At 35.8% G+C, this 11,987-nt stretch overlaps 1 protein-coding gene across 1 annotated transcript; it reads left to right on the forward strand.

The window, feature by feature from the left end:
* Positions 1–423: 423 nt before the first annotated feature.
* Positions 424–11,777, forward strand: LOC135468033 (basal body-orientation factor 1-like). Its single transcript, XM_064746040.1, has 12 exons — positions 424–563; positions 972–1,088; positions 1,631–1,754; positions 2,435–2,500; positions 5,043–5,186; positions 5,476–5,556; positions 5,939–6,009; positions 6,395–6,608; positions 7,478–7,749; positions 8,004–8,156; positions 9,376–9,552; positions 10,252–11,777. The coding sequence occupies exons 1-12, from the start codon at positions 523–525 to the stop codon at positions 10,403–10,405; spliced, it is 1,614 nt and encodes a 537-aa protein (XP_064602110.1). The 5' UTR covers positions 424–522; the 3' UTR covers positions 10,406–11,777.
* Positions 11,778–11,987: the final 210 nt, after the last annotated feature.

The raw sequence follows: 11,987 nt of genomic DNA on the forward strand, positions 1-11,987 counted from the left end.
GAAAGGACTTTTATATCATTTTAGCTGACAACTATTTCAAGACGTTAATAATAATCCTTATTGTGTGTTTATTAAAATAAATATATAACTGTGCTCTGATTGCATCTTAATGCCATGGGGATAAAATCTGAGAAACTAAGGTATATATCAACATCCGCTTTCGGACATTTCTTTTTCAAATGACTCACAGTGAAGTCAAAATAAAGCCTGAATGGACTAATTTGTCTACATTTGTGTGAAATAAAAACGCTCCTAGAAGAATTGTAACCGTTAGTGTAGCTCTCTGGTGTATATATCTATATATGTATTTTACTACTTGACTAACGCAAAATGGGAAGATGCGGCGCGACGAGAAGTGACACGTTCATGATGTTGACAGTTACCATAGACACGTCAACAAGTTTCCGCCATATTGTTTACAAGTTAGTTGAAAGCTAGCTTGTTGAGCCATTAGGACCATGGCGTTTAAGCGTACTCCGTAAAAGGACGGTGTCTTACTTAACTTCAAGCTAATTAAACACAATGCCGAAAAAGAAAGCCAAAGGAAAGAAGGGAAAGAAAGGGTAAGTTGATCATTCCAAAACGATGAATTTGAAAAAGTGTCCAAGATATTGCAACACAAACACTTGGCTTCGCATAACCAGTCACGTGATGAGGATAGTCGGAGTACATGTATTACTGTATCTACATGTACATATGGTTTCAGTGTATTATTAAACAATACTGACATTCTTCCTAATTTAAAAACTTTATATGAAAAAAATTTATGTTTGAAGTATTGATTTGGCATGCTCTGGCCGAGTGTTTTTAATCAGACCAACTGACACTCTTAATTACTTAAATATACATGTACCCCTATCATATTCACACCATAAGTTCCTTAGATCATGAATAAAAAGATCTGATAGCTTAAATATAGGTATGACATTTTGTTTATGACAACTCTTTATTTACTTTATTTTTACCAAAAGGAAGAAGGGAGGGAAGAAATCAAAGAAGGCAGAAAGTAAGGTAGCCATAGCTGAAGCAAGCTCTAAAGTGTGGGAAGCCAAGCTAGATTTTCTTGAGCAAGCCAAGAATGAATTCAGGTGAGTGTATCTGCATTGCATTTGAAGGACTTGAGAAAAGGAGGAATGGCAAGGCATACTCTGTTATCAGTAAATGAAAGTTTATATAAATGAGATATTTTTAGGCTGTGCTGAGACACAAAATTATTACACAGTTGATGATGACATAATTTGTTTTCGAATCTAATTAATTTAGTATTACACCCTCCTAATTATGTACATTTATTATTGCTGATGGTTGTTTGCAGCTGTTACTGCAGGTAATGTTGCTGTGTGTAATGTTTTTTTGCATTGGCTCGCAAATGGTGACTTGTGAGCTGTGCTGGTTGTAGGGACACATTCAGTTTACTGCATTTTGGAAATCTGAAGTTGACTTCACAAGCACAAACAAGATGTGCTATTATGTGCGGGAAATGGAATGTTTGAGGATTTTATTCTAGCAGTTTCTAGCATGTTGTTCATTTGGAGACATACATATTCTAAGCCTCAGTATATTGTTGTATGCATTTACTTGAAGGTTATAATTTAAGCATTGAGTTAATTTCTTGACGTTGTTTGCTTAGGGACAATGCTAAACGCCTCATGCTGGAGAATGATGCTCTTCAGACTCAGATGGTCCAGACGGAGAAGGACACCATTGATGTCATCACCTACCTTAAGAGACAGGACCAAGAAAAAGACAACCAGGTACATCATTAGTCATTTTGCATGGAGAGGAGAACGTCGGATGTAAACTTCACCTGAAATGGCTTTGTCAATTTGTCACCATGTCACCTTCATTTGTATGAACTATGCATGTGGTCAACCTGGCATTCTCATGCCGTGCCATGTAATGTGAGGAAATTTAAAAAGAACAAGAAGAAAAAGGTGTTTTAGTCAGATATTTACAGTATTCTTGAAACTGATATTATTTTATTTAAATTATTTTAATATTTAATGTCTAATGATAATTACTTGAATTATTGTAGTACTCTTCTGAAAAATAATAAATGTGACAATATTACATTAAAATAGTGAGATCTATAAATTTGTGTACGTCGTATTAAGTGCTACTCTTCAGGAAAGTCTTAATTTGCTTATGAAAATGCCAAAAACCATTCCTTTGAAATGATGCTTTTCCATTTAGCATAAGCCTCTGTCAACACAGCTATAAGCTCGATTCTAAATTTGGACATGTTGTTTGAAATGTGACATAATGTGCTTTATTACAAATCATGTTTGACTATACATGGGTTTATACCCATAAGCCAGTTTTCAGGTCTCGATTTTTGTAATTCAGTGATCATGTTGTTTATGCCAGCATTTTCCATATTCATTCTACTGTACAAAAATGTTAGCATTGAGTGTTTATTATCTTCTTTGTTCAGGTGGACAGACTGCAAGTTGCTATTAAACAACAGAAGAAGGAACATCGAAGAGAACAGGAGGACATTGTAAGGCTTCATTCAGTTTACATGATATTTAAAGGATGTATGCAAAAGAACTATAGCAAAGATTATGTTTCTATGCCAAATTATGAAAATTATGTCTCAGAATTTTTGTTAAAAACAATTCATTTTGAGGGTATTTTTATACCTGTTAATTTCCCCTCTATATTATGCAAATTTTCTGTCATTGGTCAGATTTCTTTAGAAATTACGTCATCATTGATCTTGCTCGGCACTTGGTGAACACCCTCAAAGTGCCCCGAGCGCCCCTACACCTGCCCCTGTTTGGTCTTTCCCCCAGAGAGTTCTTTTGAAACAGGGATTATCACTTACGTCACTACTACAAGCTACTAAATTTCCAGGCTGATTGCTGGGGCCTTAAGAAAACTGTACTTTGAAGCCATTTTTACCCCCTAGAGTGAAGGTTGAAAAATTTGTTTGTACTGTTATATGTTGTTACACATGATAATCTGCACATTAAGTTATAAAAGCAAAGCATTTCATGTATCTATTTTTAGTCCCATTTAGAAACATTGACTGAAAGGTACATGTGTTGGCCTAACCACACAGTTAAATCTTTTGGCAAATTTGAAAATTACATGTATACTTTATTACTACCCTAATTCGTTGACCTTTTCGACCAGCAGGCGTCAAGCCACATCTGTGTGTCACTTTTACTTCGAATGATCGAATCTTAAAAAGGTGAGGTGGGTGATTGTTTTCTTGCCTCAACTGATGGCTAGACAAACCTCGCCATGGGAATTCCAGACAACACCTTGAGTTTTATCTATGAATTAAAATGAAGTAAATTCCGACACTGTCTCAAAGCATGTTCTTGTCAAACTGGCAAGCTAATGACTGCTTCTGCACCCATCAGCTACACTGCATCCGTGAATGCAGTATATGGGGAACAGTGTTGTCTGTTCACAATCCCATAAATAAATGTAACAAATCAGCATGCAAATGTATTTCAGTGATAAATACCTGGCTGACAAGTATCTGTCGTTAAGCTCTTGTAAAATACAGGGGGAAGTTTTACATACGTGGTGTTTTGTCATTCCATTTTAGAAGTGTTCTATATTGTCGCCATTTCCTTTCAGAAACCATCGGTTATACACATAAACATAATCAGGACAAGGTTCCTAAACTAAAACGTGTTCAAACCACATTCTCACATCATTGTAACAGCCGATTGCCATGTCTGTACATCAGTAAATTTGTATTGAGAGCATATAGGTAACCTGTATAAGTGGAGAGAACAATTTCCAGACATACTCAATTTCATAAAATGGCGATCATATATTCAACATGGACAGATTGATAATTGTGTTTGCATGTGTGGAAATGGATGCCCATTATCAGCTTCATATTGCAACAACTGTAAACATTGTGTTAATTCATTGCTAAATCAATTCCTACTCACACTTTTGGAGAACTCAGTCGCTGCATAAGTCTTACAAATAACTGACAGCTTACAGAATTCAACATTGACCAATTAGATAAACTTATTTCCATTGACCCTTCCCTTGAAACCAAAAAAAAAAACGGTTGACATGATTGTGAAATCTCCCGCCAAATGTAGACTAGCAGATGGTGGGTCAAAATTTTAAATACCGTCATGTGCCTAATGAAGAGCCTGTGCATTTTAATTTGGACTTTTAGGTTTGATTTTTTTACCAAACCATTTCAGTAAATCCATCATAAATTCATGCACCAGTATAGGTGTTATGCGTCAGTATAGGTGTTTTACAAAGATATTCACAACACTTACATGTAATCTTTTACTACGGGTAGATTTCAAAACAATTACCAAAACAACAGGTGGTCGAATCGGGTCTCTGCTGTGATTGACATGTCCTACAAACAATGTTGGAACTTCAAAGGCTGTAGGCAGAGCTGTGCAAAGTTGCGATTCGCATATCAACTTGGCTGTTTATATTTGAGTACACCATCAGTTTTAGATGGACCCTTCTTCCCCAGACTTTCTACACAAAGAATTATATTGTTGGATCATGAAAGCCTCCATTGGTAAGGTGTGAAGACTTATGTATGTTTTGATGCAAAGTGGGTGAAAATAGATTTTCTTATGAGAAGAAACCTGTAATGCTGAGTCTAATTTCTGTGCTTAAAGGCTGAGCAGTGCAGTGGCTCATTTCTAACAATCTTGTGCTCAACCCAGTGGAAAAAAAAACAGCAAAAAATAACACTTTAAAACATTCTGAGATGACTATGGGGTGTAGAGAAATAAGTTGCACAGTTTTACGAAGCCTGCATCTTTAATTACACAAAAAACTCTTTTAAGCATCATTTTCACAGTAATCGTGCACATAAATTCCACTAGAAAAGTGTTTTAGAGGTTGAAAAGGTTGAAGATTTGTAGTACTGTGAAAATGATGCTAAAAATGAGTTGTTCTCTACACCCCATAGTCATCTCAGAATGTTTTAAAGTATTGGTCGCAGAGGTGGTTGTAAAAGTTGAAGAATTAGAGTATGTAAAACTAGATTGTCTGTGTGGTTATTGATGAACTTATGTCCTTTGTTGCTGCAGATAGAGGACTTCAGTCGTCAGATAAATGAATTGGAGGAGAAATTAGTTTTGAAGACCAAGGAAGTGGATGTTCTACAGAATGAGCTGAAGATGGTGAAGGAATTCCGTAGAAAGAGAGCTCAGATGCAGAGGGAACTAGATGAGGTCAGATGCTCCAGCTTTTCAATTACAGGCTATTTATTATTCATATTTTATATATTAAATTTGATCAAAGAAATTTAAATTAATAAAAACATAAGCCTACAAAGAATTTTTTTTGCTAGTGGTATGTGAGAGTCGTGTAAAAAGTTTAAATCATCTAAATTGTTCAAGAAGAAGTCTGATTTATGTCTAGATTGTTCATCTGAACAAGGAGGCTCAGAAGGTCACAGAAAAAAATGGTCAGATACATATGGATTCATCCAAGTTAATCAAATGTGATGACTGTTTACAGATCAAGGAAGCAATGTTCAATACAAACAGAGATCACAAAGAGACTCTGGGAAGAATGGAACAGAAATTTTTTGAGGAAAAGGTATGTTTATGAAGGAAAACATTAACTCTTGTAGCGTGGTGTGCATTTTGTTTTGTTTTTTTCTTTGTGTAAATTCATTAACAAGTTTACAGTTGGGTGTATTGGCATTATTTATTATACTGTGCATTGCCATTAAATGTTGAACTGTAAACATGTAAAATGTTGAAACTGGTTTATGTTTTCAAATGAGATTGTCTTATTGTAAAAAAAAAAAAATGTGTAGATTTATCAAGAAAGACATCATAACAGAGCTATTCCCCCTGAGTGTGACTTGAAATGTGAATGGTCTCCCCTTGAATATGAAATTTGTGTAAACATTCTCTGTTGTTTTGACTCAGTTACCAGTGACAGAGAGCATATTTGTTGTTATGTGTTTTCACAGATGCGGTTACAACAAGAGGCAAACCAAAAAATAGCAGAGCTGGCAGAAAAAGCACACAGTGAAGCCATTGCGTAAGACTAATGTTTAACATGTAACCATAAAGTGTTAGCCTGCCTGTAAAAATAATAAGTAGACTAGATTAAAAATTAACTGAATTTCTTTAAACATGTTTGAACCACCAGTTTCAAATAAGTATTTGTTATCATTTATCAAGGGTTTTGACATAGCAGGAAGAAATCATACTATTGTTCATATTGTCTGTTTTGGGGACATTCAGTTTTGATTTTATTTCATGTTTGTAGTGACTTTAAGCTCATAGTCAGCTTCTCTTTTAATCTGTTTGTTTGTCAAAAGTATGTGTAAGTATTTATTGAAGATCAACAATGCTTTCTACTTTGAAGGTCAACGATTTTATCCATCCTTGATCTTTAATCAGACTTTTGTTTGTGTTATCAGAAATCTAGATGACACCACAAGATCAGTTTACAAAGAGAACGTACGTTTATCTGAATCTCTGCAATACCACATGCGGGAAGGGGAAATGTTGAAGAAGATAAGGGCTCGTTTAGAAGAGGAAAATGAGACTCTCAAAGGGGACAAGGAGTTGAATGACGCCATGGTTCAGGAGAAAGTGGCTCAAGTCAAGCAGCAAAAGACACAGATAAAACAGGTGTGTTCACTGGACCCATAATATCAGTTATATCTGTTATAAATCTTATTAACAAGATGAATATTGAAGAGATTTACTTTTTTGTACTAAAACTGTACCAGATTATTTTCTTCTTACAACAGTGTTGGGGGCGTCTGTGGCCAATGGGGTGAGCACACCAGCATGGCCTAGGAGCCTCCCACCAATGCGGTTGCTGTGAGTTTAAGTCCTGCTTCTGCTGGCTTCCTCTCCAGCCGTGCATGGGAAGGTCTGCCAGCAACCTGTAGAAGACCGTGGGTCATTTCCTCCCATCATGATGCTGACCACTGTCGTATAAGTGAAATATTCTTGAGTACGGCACAAAACACCAATCAGATAAATAAATACAATAGTGCTGTTTTCAATAATGTGTGTTTCGAATAATTTATGGAATCCATTACTAAATCTTCAGGCTGTCACTGTTACATAATGTGGTAATGCAACTAGTTTGCCCATTGTTTTTTTTGTTCATATGCATAGGAAAGTTTTTCATGTCATTTGCACAGTAGAAATGACAGTATGAATTGGTTGATGTGTCACCGGAGGAATCAGAGGATAGTAGAACAATTTTCACCATTTGGCTAAAGAACCTCTTGACGAAATCTATGACTTTAGATGTAAAACTATTACAGTTGTTGCCGTATCCAGTGTCTGGTTAACTGCGCATCAAAAGTGAATGCCTGAAATGGAAACAGTGCTGAAGCACTAAGTAAGTTGTCAGTTGTGATTCTTATTTCTTTGTTTTTCCTCCTCGTATCTCTGATAAACCTGACTGCTGTAGTACAACTGAGAAATTCATGAGAACAATGCTAAGTAGAATAAATGTGTAATTATTTCTGTGTTTGTTGTAGCTGACAGAAAAGGTGTCCGTACTGGAGAAGTCTTTGAGTCATGTCGTGATGGAGTTTGACACAGAGCGTGGAGACATACTAGCACGGGCGAAGATTGAGAACGAGGCAGCCCAAGTAGAGCTGGACAAGTTACAGCGAGTGATAGAACTCAAGTCTAAAGAAATGAACAAAGTGAAGAGACTAGCCAGGAACATCCTTGATCAGAGGACAGAACTGGAACGCTTCTTCCTGGAATCATTAGAGCAAGTTAAGCGTGAAATCAGTGCAAACCAGTAAGTTCAGCTTGAGCCGGAGCAAGCTAATGCTTACACTCTGCTGCATCGAAGAGAGCTATTATAGAAAAAGTAAAAAAAAAAAGTGAAATTTGATGTAGTTATTATTGTCACTGGATAGAGAACAAATTTGAACTTATATATGTAGTTACTAAATCATTTCTTCTTGTACATGTACAATGCCTCAGTTTCTGTCCCAGGAAAAAATGAATGGTAACATGAAGTAAAGCCTACAGGGTTATCTCCTCTTGCAGAGCTCAGTACAGACACGATGCCCACCTAGCCTATCAACAGAAGATGCTGGCAGCCCATGCCGGAAAAGCAGAATTCCCCAAAATACGGACATTCAACAAATCAGAGACCAGCACGAATAGTGTCTACAAAGATTTGGAGGCTGCAGAAAAATTGTAATTTTGTCTAATTACAGATTGAAAGCATGTAGGCTGGAGTGTAAGAAATCTTCTGATATACAGGGGATATAGAATAAAAAAGAAAAAAAAATGATAGAGTATACAGTAATAAGTGTGTAGCTCTAAATACTTAATTTATTTCTTGGATCACATTCTCCATGTTAGAAATTGAATCTTCCACTGAACAAATATTTCACACTGTCTTATTTTCCAGTTTTCACAATGAAATTAATATTTATATAACAGACTTCATCATTAAAGATTTATTTTTATCAAATAAATTGATATAAATGGTATCATAAAACACAATATGTTATTTAGTGCATTGGTGCAAATGATTTGTAACTTAGTCACCTGCCAACAATCCTTCATCATTGTATTCATGTACTTGACTTAATGGGTTTAATTCTTTTCTTTGCCAACATTAAGATTGGAGGATAACAGTATGTTGTAGATATTGAAATAAACGAAATTTGGATGTTTGTGACAATTAAGTTTTAATTATGGCTGCAGAGTATGTTGTATAAGTGTCTTTATAACACGTTTATGATTCACCTTACCTTGACTTCACCATGTACATGTAAATACCAAAATCAACCTGCACAAATACAAGTAAATGTTTGCATTATCCGGGCACTACTTTTTTAAAAAGTATGAAGGCCGATGTGTTTGAAACAGTTGTGCAAATCAATAATGCACCCAACAAAGGGGTATTTGCTAACAAAGACAATTTGAAACCAGGGACAAAATTAGCATGTTTGCACAACAAGCACAGTATCTTAATGTTGTCACTGATTGTAAAACAGTCATGATTCTTGTTCATGTTTTGATTTGAAATATGCACCTGCATGCAAGAAAGAAATCTTTTTCCCTTTGGTAACCACATTTCAAAGTGGAATGTTCAAGAAAGAAAAGAAAACAAGACAAAAAATGAAATAAATTAAATGTCTTCATACTAACACTATTCTGGATTTGAAAATTTGAAGTATGCTGTATCTAATATATTGTAATTCTGAAGAAGACTGTACATAAATTCATACATGAAATGAATATGACTTGATTGGAAGATTTTTATGTAAGCAGCTTGTCATCATTATGCCATCATTTTTAAAAGCTCCTTCAAATGTTTGAAGTTTAGATGTTTATAAAAGAAAATTAGGTAATAATTGCAGTTGTGGAATACCAACAGTTGTGATAATGCATACTTGTTTGACAGGTATAACGAGGTAGGGAAGGTGGATGTAAGTGAGCTGACGTGGGAGCAGAAGGAACGTGTGCTGCGTTACTTATTTGGTCGCATGAACGGCAGTCACAAGGGTCTGTCCTCAGCTTCACCTCTTCCTGCCATTAGACGCCAAGACAGACAGCTGAGTATTACCATGGAAACGTCAAAGTAAGTACATTTTCCGAGAGATACGTGACATAAATATTCATGGTGAATTTGTCATCTGTTTATTTGTGTTTAATATTGACTCTCCTTAATCATTATCGTTACAAAATGGTAAGAATAGTGAACTAAACATCTTCATTGAAAAGTTGTGAGTGGAACACTGACATGCTACACAAGTAAGTCCTAACTGATGTAAAAATGTATACCTTTCTGCTGTATGGCTGGACTACTACTTAACTGTTTTATGAGCGCACATAAGTGCGATGCACTGCACAAAAGACTGAACGAGTACATAGCATTTGGACACTTTGTTAAAGGCAGGAAAGTTTTTTTTTTTTGGGGGGGGGGGGGGAGGGGGTTGTTTAAGTTCTACATTAGATGATATGCATTACCTGGAGTGTAGTGAGAGAAACAAGTTGTTATGAAACGAATGTTGAAGGCTTTGGCTTTTGCATTTGATTTGTTTATTACATGTATTCATGCGATTGCGGTTACCCAGCCTTTTGGTAGTAGACCCGACAAAGGTTTGATCTCCCAACTTCCCTTATTGGTAGATGGCACGTTGTCTATCATAGTATAATGAGTGACACCTGAGACCACTGAGCCATATCTGATTTGCACCACCTAGCTCTAAATATTCATTGCACACACATCTGTGATTCTTATGAAAACCTTTTTGTTTTGTTTTTTTTTTGCTTGCAGAGAATCTGATTTGTCTGGCGCTGACAGCCCGAAACAGACATTCCTTACCCAGACCGGGGTTGATGACCCTAATCTGTCACTCTGTGGCTCTGCCCCCTTACCCGGCATTCCTCAAGGCCGTACCACTTGGGTCGAACCACAAACAGCTGCCTAATGTCAGCAGAAACTCGGTCAACTCAGAAATAATTTAGCACAACTTCAAACTTATAATTCCGACCTGAGACTGGATACCTCAAACACAAACTGTTTCCACCAGACCACTTAGCAGGTGCAGTTCTGCATTGTGTATCTCCACAAGACACCTGTGGCAAGATGTAGTGTCAGAGCAAACATCTGTTCAATTTTTATAAGATGTCGTAGAAAATAGGTCAAGCAAGCCTGGTCACTGTTTAAAGTTGACAGCAGGTCTTTCTTATGCAGAGAAACGTGTGGTCAAATGAAATGCACAGCATTGTAGTTTTAATTTGGTATTTATTGATGTACTTCATGAAATGTGTTCCGTGTGATTTTCGAGCCATTGGTATAGCTACTTTGGAAGTATTGTGATGTGTATACCATTATCAGGAAGTACTGTAAAACAACCTTTATTATGCAAACTTGCAAATTGTTTAAAGTATTTAAGAAAATATTTAACATTCATCAGCCAGTATTATCTTTGAGGTCTAGCTTTTTTCATACATGGATTTAAAGCTGTATTGTGTTGTTGTGTCTTGTGATAAATATAAGGTTTGGATTACACATTAATATTGTGACAATCTTGTGGATGAACTGCTGTTTTTTAAAACCTTTCTCAGATATTGTACTACTGTGTGACTGCTGATCTTTTGAGGATATTTTAATTGATAATGTTTTGTGTACACTGTCATTAGACTGTACAAGTATCTATAACCTGTGATATAGCATGCATGTGCAAATGTGGTATCTTTAAGTACATGTAGTGTATGGATATATTCTTATACATGTAACTCCATTGGGCATTGATCTGCCCATGTTATGATTAATGGTTTTTGTTAAAGGATTGCAGATAAATACTCAGTGTAATAATTTTGCTATAGTGACAAGTAGTAGAAGCCTTGTGTTGTGACTAGTGCCTGGTTAATGCTGATGCAAGCATTTCATTTGATACTTTTGAAAACATGATCAAAACTTTTGCTTGTGTATGTTGGAACATGTTTATAGTTATGAGCAGAAGTGAAGACTTTTGTGTTCTGTTCAGTAGAAATGTATGCAGAAGATAAACAAGTAACATCATTGCGATGATCATTGTCATTGTCAAACAACATGTTTGAGTTTGTAAAAAATTTGTTCCCACAAAAATGCTTTTTGAATCACAAGAATTCATTGTTTTATTTTCAGTTCTAAAATTTGTAGGAAAAATTATACAAGTGTAAACACAGTATTCTACAAAATATAAAACCCAACCAAACTGTAATCAGACTGATATATATCAATCTTCTAATGTAATAAATATATTTTGAACGTGAATTTTGGAGTTGCTTTGTTTGTAGAGTCTCTCGATGAAGCTGATGGGAGTGAAATGTGGATTTTTGTGACATCTGTTATCCCATTAGACCATGTATCAATAGCCTGTGTTCCTGTTCAGGTCATTTCACCAGAGCCTTCTCATGAGGTTGTCCCATGTAGACATCTCAGTTTGATCCTACATCCACAAAATGATCAAGTTAGAATTAAACGTCTAGTTGGTGACAATTCCATGTACCATTTGTGTTGTCATA

The sequence above is a fragment of the Liolophura sinensis genome, chromosome 6 (assembly GCF_032854445.1).
Source record: "Liolophura sinensis isolate JHLJ2023 chromosome 6, CUHK_Ljap_v2, whole genome shotgun sequence".
In the NCBI taxonomy this organism is placed as follows: Eukaryota; Metazoa; Mollusca; class Polyplacophora; order Chitonida; family Chitonidae; genus Liolophura; species Liolophura sinensis.